Below are 22,796 nucleotides of genomic sequence, written 5' to 3'. Positions count from 1 at the left end.
TTTTCTCCCTACTCTCCCCCCCCCCCCCCTCACCTTTATTTAGCTAATAGGACATGAAGCTGTTTTTTCTTTCTGTGGTACATGGTGTCATAGTGAAATAATTGCTCAATTTTACAGTGATGATTTAATAATGCTTTCAATTTAGAAAACAAGTCTATAAAATCAGCTTATTCCAACCCTTAGTTTTCTTTGCTAATAAATCTTGCTGCTTTAAGTTCTGTTCTTTTCAAACCACAATTCATAAGCCAGATAATTAATTTGTATAATTAATGAGAGGGTGGATTCTGATGGCAGGGAGGACTAGAAAGGTCTGTAAGACTGAGTATTATTTCTCCTCTCCTCTTGCTAATATTGCTTATTGGCTCTTCTCATTATATTGGCTAGTGATTCATTACTCTGTGACTTCATAAGCATTTTCTTTAACATAGATATTGGAGAGAGAAAAGAGAAATTATTTTTTGTAAATGTTACTGTCTTTGTGTCTATACATGTGTATGACTTTTTGTGTGTGCCTGTGTGTAATGTATATATGTATGTATTTATATATATAAAATCTCCCAACTGAGTATCATTTGGGGACAACTTTGTTGAAGTCAATTAGGGGTTGAGCAGAAGGTATGAACAGGGAAACTCAGCTAGCCCATCAGCTACTGGAAACTACTCTAACTCCGTCATCACTTGTACCAGTCTATGGCACTTCCCTGTGAATGGGTAATCTTCTTGCATCTCAGTTTGACTTAATCCACTTTCCTGCTGCTAAGAAAACCTGATGCCTGATCCTGCCTTATTGTCCTGTTCTACTTCTCTGCCTTCTGATCCCCATATGCATGTTCATGGAATTGTTGTTCGATAATGTGAGGGGGATATGAACATCTTCAACTTACTCATTCACTGAGCAATGGCTCAGTAGTTTTCTGAGTACAAAAGACCAGCTTTCTGGTTATGCAAACCCAACAGCCCAAAATATTTCTAATGCAAACCACTGAGTTTTCTCATATGAGCAGAAGATGGTCCCTTAATATCACAAGCTTTGATTATCACAATGGAATCAATGTCCCGAGAAGTGTGCAGCTTTACTACACTTCCACAAGTGAGCTTGTACTGAGTTAGAATATTGATATACTCTTCTAAAAGACAAAAGTAAAAGCCATTTCTTGAGAGAAACATGTATGAAATTTAAAAAACATTAAATGTATTCCTGTTGGAGAAAAAAAAAGAGAGAGAAGTGCAGGCTTGTTCTAACTGCAAAACTGCTTCATTCTAAATTAAAGTTGTTGGAATTTTTCATGGGGATTCTCTGTTGAGGCTTCTCATCACCAGCATGCTGCATTGCTTATTATATTCCAGTAGCCTTTTTTGTTCCTTCTTTTTTCATCATTTTCAAACTAGTTTAAAAGAAAAATGGATTAGACATATTCAAATTGAAATAAACTTGTAGCAAGGAGGCTGGAATAGCTGCAGCTATTTTACTTGTTCTGTTCTGTCACATCATGCAATATTTAAAGCCTATAATTAAGTTTTTACTTCAACTGTTGGGAGGCAAATACTGCCCCCAAGGGTGTAAAGGTTCCTGTCTGGAAAAGCTTCATCACAAACTGGCATATTTTATAAACCAAAGGGTAGCAATAAAGAAGCTTCAAACTCTGTGAAGCCAAATAAAACAGAAAGACAGTAGTTCCTCGAATAAAAGGAGTTACCACTGTTAATCACATGCTGTAAGAGCCATTACAACTAGAGTTCTACAATAAACATAATGCTTATGTGATGTGGTAGTAATGGGATTAATATTAACTCCATTTTTACCAAAGTTCTTGAATACATCCCAAATTCAAGTAATGTAGGATTTCAGTTACTAAATGTTTCCTAGTGAGGAGATATAAAAGACTGCAATCAGATACAAGTTTTTCATTTCTCCTCCAAGAAAGGCACAGTAGGTGCCTTCCTGTCACTCACTGGGATTATGTTTCTAAAGATCTTTATGGGAAAATACATGTGCTTGTTAATGAGTTATGTTCTCTTATGTCGTGTTCTGAAAATGTACTTTTCTCTTACAAGCTCTTTATAAGGGATGAGGAAGAAAACATGATAGAAGGCTTAGATGATACACTTCATACCGTTACTGAATTTTAGTCACAAACTTGGTAATTTATAGATACCTCTGATCAGATTGAAATAAAAGAAATCCGTGTTTCTGTGTAGTAGTTAAAAAATCCCAAGCCAAAACCAAAACAATCAGCAATGCGAATGTGAAGATTTCTGAAAGGATGTATTTTAATTTATTTTGTTTCTCTTAACAGTGTTTATTGTGAACAACTTTGGTTTGTCCTCTAGAAAGCTGACCTGTTTTATTCAGTGCTTCTTCTCTTCCCCTGGGTAGGTTCTATGGGAGAAACTGTGTTACCTCTTTGGTAAGATCATGTATGGTGGCCGCATCACCGATGTCTGGGACCACAGGCTCTGCTGTGTGTATCTGCAAGAATTCATCAGCCCAGCTCTGGTAAGAACTTATATATATGCCTAAAGCTCTCAAACATGTACATGGTATGTTCAGCCTAGGAGAAAGTCACCTCTCAGACCTGGAGCCTTGTGGGAAAACCACAATAAGCTTTCTTGTCTGCATGGCCCCTGTAGCAAGGTCTTGTCTGTCTGTGGAGGAATATATTATCCAACCTGTATCCCACTACAATGATTCTTCATGAGCAGATTCTGTCTGCAGTGGTTTGCTACTTGGCATATTGCTTGTTCAAATACTTTTGCAAGCACCCTCACTTGGCAACTTGAATTCAGTGTTTTGTAACACTGCTTGTATAGCCAGCTCACTAACACTGGAGTACAGCACATTTAGGTTTCCACTTTCCCAGTATTACTATTCTCCTTTATGGCTCTGGTGTTCAGGTCTGGGTGGGAAGAGGAAAGTATGTTTTATGCAACTGAACTTTAACCAATGTAACTGATAGACTCACCAGTTAGAGCAGTACAGAATGGCAAAATCCCCCAAACTGACATACACTGTTTGTATGTTTTCTTCTCTGGACAAATAATTGGATTTTCTTGTTTCCAAAACAGGAAAAACGGTTTATAAGACTGTTTCTCATTTTCCACCACCCTCGCACACATCTGTTTATGTAGCTTTGCCAGATTATCATCAGCAGATATATATGGAATTATTTAAATTTTACTATTGAGTTTTGGTCCTGGACCAGTAGTGTATGTAGAATCCAGGAGTTCAAGGTGCAGGATTGCCGAAGTGGCTTCTAATCAGAAACAAATGTCAGAACTTTCAAGGATACAAAAAGAAAATGTTGCTTTAACTTTAGTTCTAAGAAGCCTTGCATCAAAACAAATCTATTTTCATAGACATAACATTCATAAGTATAAATATACGTCTGTGTATAACAATTAAAAAAAACAACTGGCTGCTTCTCCTAAGCTGCTAAGCTAGTCACTTTAGAGATTTGACTGGACACGGTTTGCTAAAAATTGACATTTTTCAAATGCCTTTTCCAGACCTATTATTTTTCATTGTCCAGAGGTAAAAAGCTTATTTGGGAGAAACCCCCCTCCCCAAACACACACACACATATATATATATATATATATAAAAATTAGCATGTTAAGTGTGAGCAGGCCATTTGTGGAGCTTGGCTAGCTTGGAGAAAGTGCACTTCTCACCCTTGGTGGTGTGGCTGAAGTCTGTCTTTTGGTCATGAGCGAGATGAGCTTGCTGATGTCTCCTCAGTCCCTAACGAGTGGGTTTTCATATGTCAAAGAGCCACACTCAGATGAAGGCAATTGGAAGTAACTGCTCAGAAGAAGATGCCCAAGAGTAAGTTGCCATGGAGATGGAAAGGCTAAACACCACTGTACTCCTGACCTCAGTGGAGGCACATATATATATATATATATATATAAAAATTAGTATGTTAAGTGTGAGCAGGCCATTTGTGGAGCTTGGCTAGCTTGGAGAAAGTGCACTTCTCACCCTTGGTGGTGTGGCTGAAGTCTGTCTTTTGGTCATGAGCGAGATGAGCTTGCTGATGTCTCCTCAGTCCCTAACGAGTGGGTTTTCATATGTCAAAGAGCCACACTCAGATGAAGGCAATTGGAAGTAACTGCTCAGAAGAAGATGCCCAAGAGTAAGTTGCCATGGAGATGGAAAGGCTAAACACCACTGTACTCCTGACCTCAGTGGAGGCTGATTTCTCCAAATGACAGCTGAGGTCGCAGGGGCATGGTAGGAAGCTCATCCTGCTGGCTCCAGCTCTGCCTCTAGCCTATGGATAAGTAAAGAATTACTGCTTCCAGTTTAGGCAGTCCATTAACCTTCACAAGCCTGAACTTTCATTCAAATAATTGTAAAATAAGTATAGGTGGTGAAACCTGAGGAGAATCACTGCTATTTGTATGGCCTTTGAAAAGTTTAGGGACCCAACCCCAAGCGTAGATCTGCTGATATTTTAAACAGTGAGATACTTTTCCAAGCTTTTGCTGTAATTGGAAAATGTTAGAACCCAAAATTACCAGCAAAAGCAGAAAATTGTTCATTGACTGGCAGCCAAATGAATGCAAAGAGGATGGCAGCGCCTTTCGTCAGGGCTGGCGCTCTGTGTTCCCTGGGGAGATTACCTTCTCCTTTATCTACTGGCGTTGCTGATGAGCTCTTTAGCTATAAATTAATTTCACGAGGCACGTTAGAATAAACCACTATACACCAGCTTTGCTATACCTTACCAGGGATCTGTCACAAGGACTGAAGGGTGGCAAGTGCCTGCTATGAACCCACATAACCTGCAGCCTCTCTCTGTGCATACGACTCCCAAGAATAGAGTAAAATCCATTGTAAATGCCAGCAGAGACTGGTAAGTACAGATTGTCTTGACCGAATTGATCTTCCACTCAAGGTGAATAACAGGACTTTTTTTAAAACCCCAGCACTGCTTCTAAGTGGTCTTAAGACGTAGCATATTGTGGGTGAGGTTAGTGCTGCAGGTTCAGGTGCAGGTAAATGGCTGGTTGTAGAGCAAAAATTACTTCAGAAATAAGTGCTTACTGATGGTATTGTGAGCAGCAGCTTGTTGTTGACTGTTCTAAATGCCAAAAGCTGTTAAATTTTATTGTGATTTTTGTGGAGTGGACCCTGCATTAGGAAGAAATAGCTCCTGGGAAAAGTACCACTTAGAGCCAGAAATATTTTTCAGAAAGAACAACTTGTGAGTCTGGTTTAAATCTGTGACAATAAGTTCAGAGAAACTCTTTTAATTCAGTGAAGTCCTTACCATGCAGGAGCTGGGGGAGCCTGGAAAATAAATGTGATTGCTACAGCTTTTATTCTGTTCTGTCATCAGTAGGAGGGCAGCCCACCAAGAGTACATCTCACCAAAGCCCTCTGTCTACCTACTTAATTCTTGAGCTGTTCCCAAGTCCTCAGTATTATCTTTAATATCCTGACAGGCACAGGGCCTGCCTGTTCTAAGGGAACGGTGCATTTAATAGTATTTGGTTCAATATTGAGCTGGTTGAGACCTTAATTTTTTCTGCTGTGAAAATTATCACCACTAACCATCTCACTGAGGCTAAAACAGCAGTACAAAGCCCTGTGCAAGATTTCTACATTTGAAGAGAGAGAACTGAGTAGCACGTTTTTCCTTTCTGTTCCAGCTCCTGGGTATGAACAGCCAGGCAGAAGGGACATCAACATGTAAAGATATGTCCCAACTGGCAACCACCTATGTTGAAAGTGGACTGGGATCAGTTTCTGATGAGAAGAATTACACAAACACTGATGTGTCTTGTCCCACTTCCCCATTCCACTTACTCGTTTCATTGACCGATCTCTCACTGTAACCTCTTTAAGGTTATTACGAGCACAGTGCGTCTGTGCAAAGCCCCTAATTTACTTGGTGGTGCACAGCATCTTGCAGAATTCCTTTTTCCCCTACCCTGCCACCAGCAATATCCACCTGCAGGCAATTAGATATGGAGAAAACAGGCAGTGTTTTTGGAAACTCCTCTGATACCTGCTGGCAATGTGTGCTGCAGAATGACAGTATTCAGTCTCTTTCTGACCTTGTGCTCCTGATTTATACTTTGCTCTGGCCTACTGGAAGTTAAATGCACCACTGAAGATAGTATCGGACAATTGGACAGTTAAGAAGCAATCAACCAATTTTTGGCAGTTTCTGAAGGTGTGTTAACCTGAGTAATGGTAATGTTCAGGTTTCTCCCCAAAACGACAACCTTTACAGGACTGAGCACAGTCATATTCTCTGTTGTGAGCAACCTGTCTCATGCTGATCACCTTCTACAGTTGATTTTGGGCATATCTACATCAGGGAAAGAACAAATTCCACTGAATCCATGACCTTATGCTTACATAAGTGTGTATTTTCTGAGTACTTCAGCCATGTACCTTCTCTGTAGACAAAAGGACTCTTAAGAGTTGAAATCTGCAATTTATTTTGTCTAAAAAAAGTAATACAAATAAATGAAGGCAGAACCTACTGCTGCTTCTCTTTTAGGGTTACCGATCTTCTCACGCCATATGGAGAACTTGAGATCTAGACAGAGGAGCTGGTGCTGCCAGCAGTGGTGTGGCTTTCTGGCTTGTCCAATCTTCAGTCCTTTCTGACAGGTAAGCAGTGATGGTTGTAAGGAACCAGGCATATTGTTTCACTGCCAGACATTTATTTTTTACCATTTGTTAAAACTATGTCAACTATGTTTGTGATGCTCTATGGTGAGTTAAGCACAGTTTAAATAAAAACATAAAAATCTGCCAAATATCAGAATAACCATCTAATGGAAGCAGGAGGAACAATTCAAACTCATCTTCTATCTCCTCAGATGTGTGAAGACAAAGCACCTGAGGAAAAAAATGCTGAATTTCATTGTTTTAAAAGGATAAGAGAGAGAACTTTCTTGCCATTATTCAGTGTGTATATGATGGTGCCATTCTGGTTTATTCCTTAGCATTAACACAGTTATCAGGCTAAGCAGAAAAAAGAAATCAGGCTGCCAGTCTTCTTTGTATAATTCTTGCCACAGCACGGGATGAAAAAATCAGCAGTGCATTCATGTCACGCTTTCTGCCATGATCACAATTCATATACATCTACTCTGAAGACCACAATGAAGCTACATGAGAGCCTGACAACAGGGTATCTCAAATTCTGCATGGCCACCAATGGTACTCAGATAAATCCTTTAGCAGAAGGGTGGCCAGGACATCCTCACAGGACACTTTGGCCAGGATGCCATCACTCCCTGGAGAAGATGGGCAGTGGAGGCCCAGGGAGTGTTTGCAGCCCAGACCCTGAGTTGCCTGTCCATGAACTTGGAAGAAGGGATGGCAGCATGCGGGCTGGCTCTTCTCTCTGCTGCTCGAGGTCCCTAAATGGTACTCATTTTGTGCCACAGCCATACAGAAACCCCCACTGTATTTGTCACTCCTTTTACTGCCTCTCTCCAAGCTTCTCTTGTTCCCACCAAGGGCTGGAGGTATGTAAGGATCATGCAGCCTAAAACAATATTAGCATGGACTTGTCCAAAACCGGGGCCAGTTGGAGAGGAGCTGTGTCTCAGAGTGCAGACAGCAGGGCAGCCTCACCCCCCCTGCTGGGGAGGGGGTTGGTTTGTTTTGTACCGTTTAGAACGTGTTGTTTCCAACCAATTGCACTCCTGCAGCTAGTTGCCTTACTTCAACTCAGGCCAAAGGAAAAACAAACAAACAAACCCCAAACCCCAGTCAGTCTCAGGCCTATGTGCAAGAGGCCCAAGAGGGGCATGTTAACAGTTCTGACATCATCTGGATATTGAATCATTGAACGTATAAATTTTTTTTTAAGCTGCAATGCAGAGCATGGCATGCAAGAACAACTGGCCTTTGGATAAGGTAAGGTGTGCTTGACTGTAGACGCTACCAGAATGACTGTAGAAGATTATAGCCACCCACCAAGGGAAGGAGTCTGTATCTGTGAGCTGCTCATGGAAGGTAAGAAGTTTAAATTGCTTGATCTAAGTAACATCAAGGCTCTAGCTTCCTTCATTAGGTAGAGAAGTTCCATCAGGAGTTGGACTAAAGTGTTGTGATCCTATAAACGGCACTGAGGATGTTAAGGAATAGTGGTGGATTATTTGTGTTGGTCCACTGTGACATCAAATTTCATACCAGGTTGGTGCCCTAATCATTGACTATATATACTTAATGCATTTTAATGTTGTGTCCAAAAAAGGTCTGCATTGTAGTAAAGCAGCAGCTTTACTAACCTCTAATCTAGTTGAGGTTCAGAAGATTGCAGACAGTTTCAGAGACTTCATATTTCACCCTAATACTGATCATCTAGAAATCTTCTGCAGCTCTCAAGAGGTGCAGAACAGGCTTGGTAGTTATCAGATCCTGTTAACCTGAATCAAGCCATCTACACAGATGAAGCAAAACCAAAACCACACCAAAAAAAAAGCTATTTTCAAAATCATCTTCCTCCTGATTTTTTTCTTCCACCTTGGAAGAAAGCTGTCACTTCTAAATAAACAGATGTAAAGACCTCTGAATTTCCTAGGCCACAATACTTATAGGCTGTAGAGAGACATAGCAAGAAGCAAGAAAATACTTGAGAACCCCTGTAACAGTGTGACGTATAAGGATATACCTAAGAGGGTGATGTGTATGACAGATTTTTCATCTGGGTTTCCAACCAGTCCATTGTGGCAGCAGCTGTAATACAGTTGTAGGCTATCTCTGAATGGAAATTGTGTTCATCTACTGAGCTGAAACTCCTCTTTTAACAACTTTCAGAGGATAAAAATTGTACTTTACTTTTGGAATTGTATTTTTCCAAGCCTGAAGCATCTACTTTAGAAATGACAATTAAAGCCTGCAGTCAAAATGAGATGTTAGCTTTAACTTAGAAAGGCTGTCATATAAGTTACAGCTAATTAGAGGAAAGGTGAATGATTCCAACAGGCAATTAAAGAAACAAACATCATCATTACTTGTACTCTTCACTAGAGCTGAAAATAATAAAAGCAAAACAACTCTTCTGGAAGGGAGTTGCAGGTAAGCCCCAAGGGGAAAGTCAGGGTGAGGAACTGGAGCAATGATGAGTATGTCATTTGGCTGTTGCTTTCTGAAAAGGTACCCTAAATTTTTCAGAGGTGTGTTTTTTAATTCTGTCACTTAAAGGGCAATATTGTTAATTCCTCATCTGGATACATGGAAGTTACCAAGGAACACTGTGAGCTGCAGTTGCTGTGTTTCTCTATGTTTGTATTTAAATATAAACTTTCCTGTTGCTACATAACACTCCTGAAAACCACAAGCATCTGCAACATTTTGTATGCTGGTTTATGTTAGAACTTAACAAATCCATCAGCTTCCAGAAAGTGCATGGCGCTTCAGTAGCAAAGAACTACATTGTCTTAACTAAACGTAACTACACCTGTTTGGTATCTCACTATACAAACATATGCTAAACACTCCAGTGTAGTTCTCCACCTTTTGGAATACTCGACCATAAACTAGTGGAGAAATGGAGAAAATCTGAGCACTTGATATACACACCCAATCATATTCAAAGTCCCAGCTGTAAGTAGACTCCAGTCCCTGCTTTCAATATAAGGACATGCTGATGAAACTGGAAGTCCAGTCCATGCAGATTCTACATACTTATCTCCACATTACTACAAAGCGATAATGCACAACAGCCCTACAGAAGTCTACACTGAACCTGTCTGTTCAAATGTAGATTGAAGTACTTAGTAATAAGCAACTGTTTAAAAGCAAATTATTCTGGTCTTGCACTACAGAACACCATGTAGACCATGTGTCTACATTTATTACAGGCATCAGGTGGGCCCAGCTCAAGGAATTGACTCCACATCAGTTGTTTGTGTAAAGGCTATTCCAGTGGATCAAAAGGAAACTAAGAATGTTTATGAATGTCCAGTTTATAAAACCAAAACCAGAGGAGCAGTTTATGTTTGGGCTTTCCATCTGAAAAGCAGAAAGAAGCTAGCTAAGTGGGTTCTGGCCTTACTCCTGGCAGTTTAGTACTAATCTTTCAATAGTGTGTGGTGCTTTCTCAATCTGCCTTGAATTTAAAGCAAAAGGAGTAAGTATTTTTCATGGTCAGATGGAGCAGCAGATTTGCCTTACAAAACCACGTTCCTTAGTGTAGCACTTAGGTGCTCTACATTGTTATTTCCTCATTCGCCAGCGTTGTGTTCCATGTCTTTCTCCACATAATGGTTGTTGAACAAAAGCATCCCTGCATTACACCAGCTACAGTAAAGTAAATGGGAAACATCAGCATCTGGGTGTAGTTGGAATCACAAAATGCTCCTCTTTATTATTCTTTATTCTCTCTACATAAAATGAAATGTGTATCTTACAAGAATTTTAACATAAGCATACTGCAATACAAACATGTTGCATTTAAGCAAAGTTGTTTGAAAGCTCTGTGGTACATATGAAATAACACCTAAGAATGAACTGTATGGAAAAATAAAAAGATCCTGATCTTGGTGATTTAAACTAGTTATGATTGCTGTAAGGTAGGTGGTTCAGGCAGCTGGTGCATCATGGTGCATCACACAGAAACTGTTAGTAAGCAATCATTACTGGGATGATGCCTAAAATTTTCATGTTTTAGTTATTAATTGCACTTTGGAATTAAAAAAAAAATAACCATCCTCCCAATATTAGGTTGCATCAGCTTTGGCTGGAATATAATACCATTCAAGTGAAAGTACCCTTCACTTCTTTGGAGGGACAAGTTCCATAAACTACAGTTGGAGGAATAGGTTCAGAAAGCAAGGGTTATAAACCTGAATCTTTCTGGTCAAACTGGAACACAGGGGGTTTTCATTCCCGTAAATACAGGGTGTGCTTTACAGGTAGTTGTTAAACACCCTTTCTGCAAACTTGCACAATTATATAAATAAAATATTGCTACAATTGACCAGCTTCTCTATCATGTGGTTGTGTAGCTCTATTAAAAATTAACCACTCAAGATACAAGAGTGCCATTTCACTTAACATATAGGTCTGTGCATGTAGATTTCTCTACCAAAACATTTTCCTGAGAGATCTTTGCATAAGACCACATCAATAAAAAAGTTCCCAACACAGAAATGCGTATACTATACTCTACAGTTCTATCTTATATAAAACATAGCAATAACCTTTTGAAGTAAAAATTTGTCAACGTAAGAACTAGTTGCAGGCACAGCTTGAGTTCAGTGTTCTTAATTGTCATCCGCTAGTTGTTTCTGTAAACTAGAAGACATGTGAGGAAACGCTGTTAGTGCATTTTAGGAAATTCAGATAAAGACAATTTCCATTGCTGAATATGACAACTTCTAATACAGCCCTTTGACATGCTTGAAGCTATCAATACTGATTTCAAAATAGGGAAAAGCATTTCAATTTCTTAAGCAACTAAGTTGTTTATACAGACAATATGACTCACTTCAGTGAAGCTCATTTCAGCCTAGGAGAAATCTGAAGTCCAAGAGACTTCTTTTGCATAGATCCAGAACTTGCCCCAGGCCACAGTAGCCAGGTATTACTTGAAGGCCTACAAGTTTGAAAAGGAATGAATGCAGGGCATGGCCCTCACCTTTCCAGGTACTCCCTGACGTTGTTGTAGCCGTAGAACTTGGCCAAGTGGATGAGCATGCCAGTGGCACAGCGCCCGTCCCGCCGGCGGCAGTAGCTGCAGTTGCACACCCCGCGACAAGGAGGACAGATCCAGGCCTGCAAGGGTATGAATGTGGGAGAGAAGTTAAAGGCAAGCTGTAAGGCTATATTTGCCTTCCCGTTGCTCAGACAGACCAGAGTATGGCTTCCTTACTGCTTGATTGTTCAGGGCAAGGCTTTAGGAGCCAGAATCAGCCAACCAACCTGTTAACAATTCCCAAATTCTGCAGGATTAAAGAAATTAGTAAGTCCTACTCTGCTTGAATACTTCTTACTCTGAAGACACAGCCTCTCTGATTTGTTCAGTATGAATTTAAAGTAGACTAAAGGCATCTGTAATGCCTAATGGTGACTCACCCTATGTTAGGCTGGCCACAGTGAACTCCCTAGAAGATGGGTAGCCACTGTGACAAGTTTCCTGCCGGCACTATTCCTGAGACTGAATTACCCAGTGTGGAGATGAAACAGGGCACCCCCTAGGTGCTCAGCCACTGAACACAGAGGTGCAGTTATCATGGGTATGTACTCATTACAGCTTACTAACAAAACCATATTCATTACACTTTCTTTCCAAGCTCAAGAAATTATACTTACTGGATCAAGCAATGCTGATTTCACATCTTCCCCATACCGATTTCGAAGACACGGTCCACAAAACTGCCCCCTTACTCCTCCACAGCCCTCGCTGCGACAGACTGTCTTTGTATCAATTGTCTTTTGTCTACACTGGTGGCAAGTACTACCCTGAAGTTGGAAAGGAGGAGAAATACTTATGAAGGATATCTTACATGCTTGTTGCTGAACTTTCCTAATATATCTCCTGATAGCAAAGCAGAAACTTCAACCCAAAGTCAAATTCAGCAGTGAAAATCTTAGTAAGAAGCATAAATTCTGTTATTGTGATAAATCATAGTTAGCTAGAGAGATCCTAGGAATTTTACAGACAGTGCCCAGCCTCGGTTGCATTGGAAGTCTCAAACTACATGAACCTCATGTCACAGTTCCGATCCCTTTCTTTTATGTAGGATAAAGCTAAAACTATTCAGAAAATTACTTTCTGAGTTATTTCTGCAAATACAATAAAGCATGAAATATATAGTAAGCTGATCATCTAGATCTTTACGGCAATTAATAACAGCCAAATCTGGTGAAGGAAAGGAGGAAGAGTTCCATCAAGAACTCTTGAAACAACCCAACCCATACAGAAATGTCATTTCCTGGGGCTACAAGAAGCAGCAGGGATTGTTATTATTTAATGGAACGACCACCACCACAACAATTTACATTAAGTGAGAATCAGAGATGAAAAGGATGTCAAGTCTTATCGGTGGTAACTCGCAGTTATAGCAAATTCCATGTAACAGCTCTCTGGCAAGAAAGCACTTCTTTGCAGAAGCAAAAGCTTGGTAGGGCATATCAACCTGCATGGGCAAGCCCATGGAAGCCTGGCAAAGCTTCCCAGTTGTTCTTGTGTAATGTAATAATGCAAAGCTGCACTCTCCAGAGCCTCAGGAAAGCACACCTTTTAGCAAGCACCACATTAACTGTTAAGACTTTCAGTTTCAAGCAAATAGACACACTAAAGAGAACAGTAGTCACTTACCAGAACTTTGTCATAGATTTTGTCTTTAACAGTGATTGCAATGTTGTCCAATTCCTCCTCGGTAATATCTTCTACCGGACGGTGAGATGAATACCTTGATGATCTCCTCCTTCTGTGCACTCCACAATTCCCCTGCTAAACAAACTCATCTCAACACCTTTTGCCTGGTGTCACAAAGACTCTGTCACCACACTTGGTGACAGATTCTGTAATTTATAATGTGCATGTGATCTAGAGGAGCAGACTACAGGCTTGTGAACCACTGAAAGAGCAGGGAACAGCATATCCAAATCATCACCTCTTCCTCTCCTCCCTAATCTTTTCTGTACTCTATTTATTATTGATTCTGTTTATATGACCTTCCTTTCTATCGTTGCTACTTTTATTTCCACAAATCTCTAATGTGTTTTTCTGTTACCTCATTTTCTTTGCATTCCCTGCACACTTTCACTGTACCTCTTCATACTCCATTTCTTCCTCCTCAAAATAAGGAACTATTACCATCTGCCTTCCCATGCTTTGCTCTTTCAATCTCCTCACATGCTGTCTTAATTGCTTTCTCTAATTACAATCTCTAATGCCCTGCAAAAAAATCTTTACTGAAGTTTTAAGTTAGTCCTGCCATACACAGCCCTCTGTTATTACACTGCTTGTTACTTGGAAGCATTCTCTACTCACTATTTAGTGTTCTTTTTTTCCTTCCAAATATCAGTCTCTTTGACTCCAATCCATGGTTGTCATTAGGCCCCTCAGGAGATTTCAAATTTCACCTACAAGTCTCAACTGATCCTTATCCTTCTGCCTACCTCACTCTTAAACACCTAATTTGTCCTTCACCCTAGATCAGCTTTGTTCTCACCAAAGTAGTCATTTGGCAGCCCCAGTTCTTGCTCAGTGCTACTCCACCTTGTTTAATAAGACAAGTTCCCTCTGTAATGCTTCAAGTATGTCCAGTACTCACTCCTATAAGCAGAACTGAGATACAGCCTATGCCATGTGCAGATACAAATGTAAGAGTGCTCCTTACAAAGACTATACAGTAAAGAACTAAAGAAAAATTACCACCATAAGGGAAGGAAAACCAGATTTTAAGAAGATGGGAAAGAAAAAATTCTGCAACTTTTTAATGGCTATCCAGTACATCAGCAATTTGTTGGTGCAGATTCCCTTTATTCATTCTCTGTTCCACTGTGTATCTCCTCTCTCTCTTCCCTCTGCTATTTCCAGAGGGGTTTTTGCTAACTTTTCCTGAGCCTGAAGAGAGAGATCACCTCCATCAGACCCACCACCTTGTCACTCAAAGGCCTTCTACACTGCGGGCTCTAATAATTTTCAGATAATGAATAAATAATAGATCTTAGGTAAACTTGTTATGTTTTGGACAACACATATCACAAATAGAGCCCAGTTAATGGGTGAAAGATGAGGCAGAAAGGCTTGAAGATAACTTCTTCTGTAGCTAATCCCAAACCAAAGGTTCTCACTGACTTTCCATAGGATGTGATGTCTGTTCTAAGTGTTGGCCAACAATATAAATGAATGTTTCCTAATCCCTGACACTGAAGATATCAAAGTCTGGCAAATACCACACTGAGTCTCTTCGTCAGGAGGTTTTGCTGTCTATAGCTACGGAATTGTTCTGCAAATTTAACAGCTGACATAGTAAATTTTTCCACAGCAAAATTTTCTGGCGGACGAGCATTTCTGGTTGGGTTCATGCGACGTGTTATCTGGCCTTCAGAAAATGTCCTCCTGGGGATTTTCCTCTGTTTCTGGAAAGAGAAGACAATTCAATTAACTGTTCTTTTACGTTTGTAGTGTTAAACATGAGACATTATCTCAAAATGCCTGTACCGCGCTTGTACTATCACAAATTAATCTGTTCTCGCGTTCCTTATTTGTTATGCCAAACCTCACCAATTTCTAGCATACTTAAATGTTCTCTCTACATACTCTGCCCTTTTATCTTTTTTAAACACCACAGAACTGAAATTCTATTTCAATTAGCATCTCAGAACTATAAAAAAAAATTATATGGCATATTAAGGTAGAAGCTAGTTCCAACTGTTCTTAAACAGTTAATGTTCAGATTTTTATATGGCCACCCACAGCCTCCTCCTGGAGAAACTGACTCGTTAGAACCCTGACAAGTGGTCTGCGCAGTGGGTGGGGAACTGGCTGACAGACCATACCCAGAAGGTCATGGTAAATAGTTCCTCCTCAAACTGGTAACTGGTCACAAGTGGAGTCCCCCAGGGATCGATATCGGGCCCAATGCTGTTTAACATCTTCATAAGTGACCTGGATGTTGGGATGAAGAGCACCCTGATGAAGTTTGCTGATGACACCAAGATGAGTGGAGAGGCTGACAGTCCAGGAGAGAGGTCCGCCCTCCAGGATGACCTAGACAGGCTGGAGGAGTGAGTTAGCAGGAACCGTACGATGTTCAATGTTGAGAAATGTAAGGTCTTGCACCTGGGAACACATAACCCAGGAATGCAGTCCAGACTGGGATCCACCTGGCTGGAGAACAGCCCTGTGGAAAGAGACCTGGGAGTCTTGGTGGAGAACAAGCTCAACATGAGTGAACAGTGTGCTGCAGCAGCAAAGAAAGCTGACAGGATGCTGGGCTGCATCAACAAGGGCATCACCAGCAGAGATAGAGAAGTTCTCATCCTATTCTACTCAGCACTTGTCAGACCACACCTGGAGTTTTGTGTTCAGTTTTGGTTCCTACTCTACAAAAATTATGTGGTCAGGTTGAAGAGGGTCCAGAGAAGGGCCGCAAGGATGATCAGAGGCCTGGAGAACCTGCCATATGAGGAGCGGCTGAAAAAATGGGTTGTTCAGTCTTGAGAAAAGAAGTCTTAGGGGAAAACAGTACTTACAGGGTGGCTACCAAGAAGATGGAGACTCCCTATTTACAAGAAGTCACATGGAAAAGACAAGGAGTAATGGGCACAAGTTGCTTCTGGGGAAATTCGGATTGGACACAAGAGGTAGGTTTTTCACTGTGAGGGCATTCAAACATTGGAATGGTCTCCCAAGGGAAGTGGTGGATTACCCCACTTTGGACAGTTTTATGCCTCAGCCTGAGAGGGTGGTGAGCCATCTCATATAAGTATTACCTAAAATGTTTGGACCAGATGATCCTCGAGGTCCCTTCCAACCTGGCATTCTATGATTCTGTGATTTTCCTATAAAGTGAATATATCTTCAAGGAATAATCTGAATTCTATTTTCTTTTATATTTTTTAAATTGAAAGGACGTTAGCAAGTTTCTTCTACTTCCAGATTCCTAGATCTGGATATTACTAGGAGGTACAAGATACCCTTTTCATATTGTTATACCTGCCAACTACTGTGTGATTAAATTCATGCAACAGAAGTCCTGCACAGACACATACCATAAAGGTATCTAGTAAATCTGACAAGATGTAGGAAGCAAGTCTACATGCTACTGTACTCTTTAGTTATTTCTGTCAAAAGAAGTAAAAGGCACATCACAAGGAGACAGGCTGGAAGTCAAAAAACACAGAAGAGATAACTAGAAAACTCCTTATGTCTTCCCCCTCCTCAAATGAAGATAGTATATAAAAGTAGCAGACTTATGTATGTATTCAAAGGCTGTTTAGGGTTGTATAGCATTTAACTAGAGCTAGCAAGTTTCCAGCCTTACAAAGACTGTATAATTTTGGCTTCTCCTTTTCACCTGACAGCCACCACACTGGCATTTCTACTTGGGCTTCCCAAAGAGACAGCCCCTCAATTTTTCCTCAAATCTACTCAGTTCATAATATATATGGAAAAATATGACTCTCTAAAGAACCTAGAGGAAAGTTCTCTGCTTCTAGCCAAGTCAGTTGAAATAACAACTTCACTGCAGGTTCATGTTAAAGTGGATGAACAGGATCTAAACCCAAGGGAAAACAACTACTCTTCCTTATTCCCACATAAACAGGCATCTCAACAGTATTTCTGGGGAAAAAAATTATAAAGAAGCATTTCACCTTGGTCTCCATAATTCTTCATAAATTATGTTACAAACATCCATTTCCTCACATAACCAACCTCTAGTACTTAAATACTGAGCAGATACAAATCTATACAAATAAATAAGCAAAACCAAAATAAAAACCAGAACAAACTTGGTCAAAACATTTCATCAGGAAACACATCAATCCTAAGACTAGCAAAAATTACTGTCACCTCTAGCCAATACTGGAGGAGGTACTTGCCGAAGGAGTGGAAGTGGGTGTTTTCACTGGGAACAGGTCAGGTATGGAATTCAGTTCTGCCAGCAACTGGGCAAGCTGCAATCAACAAGGATACATATTGAAAACTCACTGCAAACTTGCAAGTAAGCAATACCTATCATCCAGTCTTCACAGGCACTCCAAATTATATCTAAGCATACGAAGTTTCGGTGCATGAAACCTTTCTGGAGCTACTTTATTTAAAGTGGGGCTCAGGAAAGAGGTTCATTTATCCCTGAATGAGCAGAACTCTGCAGGTAGTACTAACTTCACAGCTCCCATTAATTCTTACTGGGAATTAAAATTAGCTTGTTACATCCCATCTCATCGAAACAGCACTGAAGGAGCACATTTCAACATGGTGAGAATATCTTTGACTGATAATGAGGCAATGGTTGAACTAGAAGGAAGAGTGGAAGGTGAGAACGGTGGCAGAGCAGCAAGACCAGCAGAACAGCAGTGAGAACACAGGACAGATTAGAAACACAGGCAGAGAACTAAAGCAAGTTTTTACATGGGACCTGCAGGCCCACACTCCCAAGAGGTGTGTTTAAGCCCCAAAACTGCTTGGAAGCTGCAACTTTTCCTGGAATACACTGAAACTGAAGGAGCTGCTGGGGACCCAACACCAATTTGGATTTGCATGGCAGCATGACAACTAAAGATGCTGGTGGCATTTTGCACAGTAGAGGACAAAGCACTAGGGAACAATGAGTGTCTCTCTTTTCCACACCTACACACACACATACACACACTTTCAGTTATATAGCAAAACATAACCGTAAACATCACATCCCACACAACTAAAAATCTTCATTTATCACTCTTATCAGCTTTTAGCTGGCTTTCCAACCAGGAACTACAGCAGACCTGTCAGACACAAATGGAAAGCAGAAACTCTATTGTGCAAATGATACCATGAACAACCTGAAGGGAAAAGATGCTTTTCTGACATGTCCTGAACATGAGACTGCAATTTGGGCATCTGTAACTTTGTTCACATCCACATATAAAATGCCTGGTTCAAATCTAGTTCCAAACTTGAGCAGACAAGTAACACTTGAGGCTATTTTAGGGCTAAATGTCTGAGTGCTAAAGGTCCTTTGGGTTTTCCCAGGTAGAAAAATTCAAACACAAACCGCCATGAGATTCTCCCAAAGCTCCAGCACAGCACCAGCAGGGACCCCAAAATTCAAGTGTGCTAAAGCTAAGTACTGAGATGTAAACGTCACACAACAAACCACTGCACCGAAGTCTTACCATGGCTTTATTTTCTTTAATGTTCATGGCTCTCTTAAGAAGAGCACTGGAGCTTTCCTCCTGTGATTCTTTAATGTCTTCTTCAGACTCTGAAGCAGATCCCTCTTGTTTGTCCCACCCCTTGCAGCTTATTTCTTTTGAAAGATGTGTGAGGGATTCACTGTCCTTTAGAGGTAAGTCAGAAAAAGCCTGTTCAGGCACTTTTTTCTCAGACGACTTTCTGGTGGGAAACTGCAAGGCAACACGAAGGCCAAAGCTTCTCTTGGGTGAAACTTTCTTCTTCACCTCTTCCTCCTCTTGTTCCTCACTACCAGGTAAGTTATCGTGTTCTTCATCAACCAAGTTCGACTTTAATGCCTAGAGGAAGGAAGAATTCCATGTTACATCATTGGCTGTGACATGAGAAAGGTGATTTTTTCAATAACTGATTCTAGGCTGAAGTCTCACCACCCAAAGGCACGGTCATAAATTCATGTACATCAACCCATTTTTTAAAGTTCACAGCACACAACTTCTCCCAGAGACCAACACAAAATCTACACATTAGTACTGTCTGTAATACAAAGGTGGCTGTCTTCAGAGGAGCAATCATGCCCAGCACAGTCAGTTTACAAGCAAGGGAAGTTCTCATTTCTAGTATGCGATGTTTCATTAAATAAAGCTCTTTTTCTCTTTTAAGATAAAACATTTCTCTTCAGGGTGAAGAAAGATCATAGTGTACCAGAAACACTCCTGCTAGAACATGAGGTTTACACAGAAGACACATTAAAAAATAAGTCAACATACATATCCACACACAGGTGACTGCCTTTACCTGAACTCCTTTCTTGTTCACATCCACCTCACTTGAAGCGAAGCCTTCAAACGTTTCCATTTCAGAGTCAGTGTCTTCAGTGAAAATCCTCTGCAGTTCTACAGTGAGGTACCTAGGCTGAAATAGAACCCCCTGTAAAAACACCAGCCAGTAGCGGTGAGAGACAGACAGACACAGAGTAGTTGCAGAGCCACAACAAACAGATGCTGAGGTTCAAGCAGGTACCAACTGTATGGCAGATACTTTGAAAGCACTTTGCAGGCAAAGTGTAAAAATAGAAATAAGCATGAGACATTCAGAGATTCAGCATTGAGTTATTTGAACTTAAGAGGTTTTTTCCTCATTTTGAGCACAGAGCTTTAACTGAGCTCCTTCTTGCCCTCTTCCTCCTCTTCTTCACTACCACCCAATAAAAATAAACTATTGGCTTTCTTAGATGTAACTTACCATGTTGTTTTGTGTATTTCCTTTTGGAAGTAAAAAAACAGGCCTTGAATGGAAGAACATACAAACCACAACCACAGTAAGATAGAGCCCACCTTTTATTCCCTTAGCAGTAGAAACAACTCTCTCCTCTGGGCTTGCTGGAGCAGTGCTTGAGGCCCCTGGAGATGGAGTCTGCTCCTCCTCAAGCTGTTACGCTGTCACTGAAGTGACAGCTACCAACACAAAACCACAAGCTTTGAACAGCCTGACTAACATCTCTCCCCCTTCCAGCTGCTCAACTCTCTGCTTTAATGGTGTGGTTTATCATTCAAACTAGGGTAGACAGATCCCACATTTCTGCCTACAGACTAGGAAGTATAAAGTCAGCCCATGAAAAACAAACTAAGATCACATCAAAGCACTCCACAATATGCATATTACATGCCAATTAAACCATACCAATGCATTTACTAAATCAGAAATATATTTCCATACTTCTAATCAGAATTAGTACAAGACCATCTGTCAATGTGTCCCTGTTACTCTCCTGAAGACTCATACACAGTGGGAACAAAACCCATGTTCACACCACAGCTGCCTCTTGAAAGTCAGCAACACTCAAGGTTGTTTCCCCAGTTTTTGTCTGCTATTTCTTCCTCCCACACAAGATGCAAAAATGACCTTCTATACAATGCACTTGCTAAATAACTTTATTCTTCTTTTCAATTCCCTCCCTTCCCTGACTTTAATTACATACTTATTTATGTTAAGATAATATCTGCTGAAAAACATATAATAGATGAGAGAAAAAACTTAGAGGAATAGGAGGGGGGAGCTACTTCATAAGCTATTTCTTTACACTTAAACATCTCCTACAAATTATTACGGGTAATTGGAATGAGTTTTCTCTAAGCAAAATTACTTTATTCTTTTGTTGATAGCTGTAGTGCAGCTGCTTGAAAAAGGAACAAACACAATAGGGAAGTTACTTTAAGTTAAATTGCATTTCTTGGAGGAAAACTGAAGTTTTTATGCATTTTGTGTTGTCATTAAATTCCACAGTGAAGGTTGGGGGTTGGGAAATAAGCTGTCTGTTAGCGAAAAGAACATGTTAGTGAATTTGCACATCAGCATCCAAGGGAATATCTGATGGGAACATCCCATTCACCATTCCAGTAGGGCGGCTGCCTTGCCTCCTCTCCCAACAACTGCAATGTTTTTCTGAACTTCCCATCAATTTGCTCTTGACATCAAAACCTTTTAGGTTCCTGCACAACAACCTACAGTCTTTCTCAGCAACAGTGGTGTTTAGCATCATAAATGGGTTGAACTCAAGATAAAAAAAATGTGGTTTTAATGTACCACTTAGTGGTAAAGGAGTTAAGTTCCACAGTGATGGAGATTTATATTAATTCTCAACCCAAGGGAAACAAAGGAATGGTGAAGAAGGCTGCAGAAAAGCTCTACAATTGTTGTCACAGTTTGACTCAGGTCCGACAACAATGCTCTCGATCCCCTTCCCCCCCCCACCCAGGTAGGGAAGGAGAGAGAGAAAAAGAGAGAGACTTGACTGGATTGAAAACTCAACTACACAGCTTTAATTAAACACTAATGAATGATACAAGAAAATATATACAATTATATACAGATATATTCAGGTATGGGCAAAAGCCTCTCGCCTCCCCCCACTCCAGCAACTCCCACAGCACTTCCCTGAACTGGGAAGAGTCCCGAGGAATCCCAGAGCTGCTGCTGGAGAAAGAGCAGAGAGTTATGGGGGTCAGGAGATCTCGAGCCTAAGGGTCGATGGTGCTGGATGAACAGAGTCCTCCCTGGACGCCGGCCATGGACAGAAGAGAAGGGGAGAAGAAGAAGGAAGGAAGTTGTCTTCTGTGATCTCTGACCTTCCTTTGAGCTTACGTAGATATATGGAATGGAATATCTTTGGCCAATTTTGCTGTCCATCTAACTCAGCCTCCTACGGGGGGGTCACAGATCTCCCCATAGTGTCTGAGCCAGCAGAGTGAAGGTGTGACCTTGAAGGCTCAGTAGTTAGAAAAACATTCCGCTGTCTTATCAGCCTAGCAGAACACACTGTTGCTAGTTACAAGAAAGCTTACTGAAGGAAAAAAAATTAGTAAAAAGAAAAATTGGCTTCATCCTGGCTCCAACCAGGACAATTTGGAACAATTGTCAGTGAGATTCCCAGCAACGCATGTTATATTAGCAGCACCTAGCTCTTCCACAGCATTTTTCATCAGAGGATTTTAAAATGCTCTGCAGCAAATATAATTAACATAACACCCATCTCACAAGTTGGGAAACCAAGGCAGAGACAAGTAAAGTAAGGTGCCCATAGTCCCGAAGCAGGCAGCAGAAGCAGAAGCCCAGGCTCCCACACAAGGCTCCCTCTGCTCCACCACCTCATTGATGCTTCTTCATGCCCCACACAAAGCCACAGATACAAGAGTAAGCTACCACCTTCATTTTCTGAAGTGACCAGTATCACTGTGTAGCAAAACAATTACAAAGCAATTTAGAGCCAAGTATATATCATTACATTTAAGCTGCTGTCCTTCTCCATGGTACAGACTTGAGGCTCTACTCCCAAACAGCTCCTGTACTTCGTACAAGCTTCTCTGAGGCCATTTGTGTATGAAGGCTCAGGAACAGCACATACTGGTATAAACTTCATGCTGTCTGTTCCCTTTGCTAAAACTAGTCACTCTCCTTGTCTTC

At 40.7% G+C, this 22,796-nt stretch overlaps 1 protein-coding gene across 1 annotated transcript; it reads right to left on the bottom strand.

Moving 5' to 3' along the window:
• Positions 1 to 10,875: 10,875 nt before the first annotated feature.
• CDCA7L (cell division cycle associated 7-like) lies at positions 10,876 to 19,757 on the bottom strand. The gene is made up of 8 exons (XM_010007588.1): positions 19,623 to 19,757; positions 18,818 to 19,174; positions 17,540 to 17,614; positions 14,888 to 15,073; positions 13,302 to 13,433; positions 12,293 to 12,442; positions 11,619 to 11,755; positions 10,876 to 11,275 (listed from the first exon to the last, which is right to left on the bottom strand). The coding sequence occupies exons 1-8, from the start codon at positions 19,689 to 19,691 to the stop codon at positions 11,245 to 11,247; spliced, it is 1,137 nt and encodes a 378-aa protein (XP_010005890.1). The 5' UTR covers positions 19,692 to 19,757; the 3' UTR covers positions 10,876 to 11,244.
• Positions 19,758 to 22,796: the final 3,039 nt, after the last annotated feature.

This window comes from Chaetura pelagica, unplaced genomic scaffold (assembly GCF_000747805.2).
Source record: "Chaetura pelagica isolate M959 unplaced genomic scaffold, ChaPel_1.0 scaffold10, whole genome shotgun sequence".
NCBI classification, from domain to species: domain Eukaryota; kingdom Metazoa; phylum Chordata; class Aves; order Apodiformes; family Apodidae; genus Chaetura; species Chaetura pelagica.
The sequence above is the reverse complement of the archived record's forward strand: the minus strand, read 5'-3'. Positions and strand labels throughout refer to the sequence as shown.

Coding starts and splice junctions, on each gene's coding strand:
- CDCA7L (XM_010007588.1), bottom strand. CDS start 19,691: ATGGAAACGTTTGAAGGCTTCGCTTCAAGTGAGGTGGATGTGAACAAG. Junction 19,175..19,622: donor AAGGAGTTCAGGTAAAGGCA/GTCACCTGTGTG, acceptor TCCTTCCTCTAG/GCATTAAAGTCGAACTTGGT. Junction 13,434..14,887: donor TGACGAAGAGACTCAGTGTG/GTATTTGCCAGA, acceptor TTTGTTTAGCAG/GGGAATTGTGGAGTGCACAG.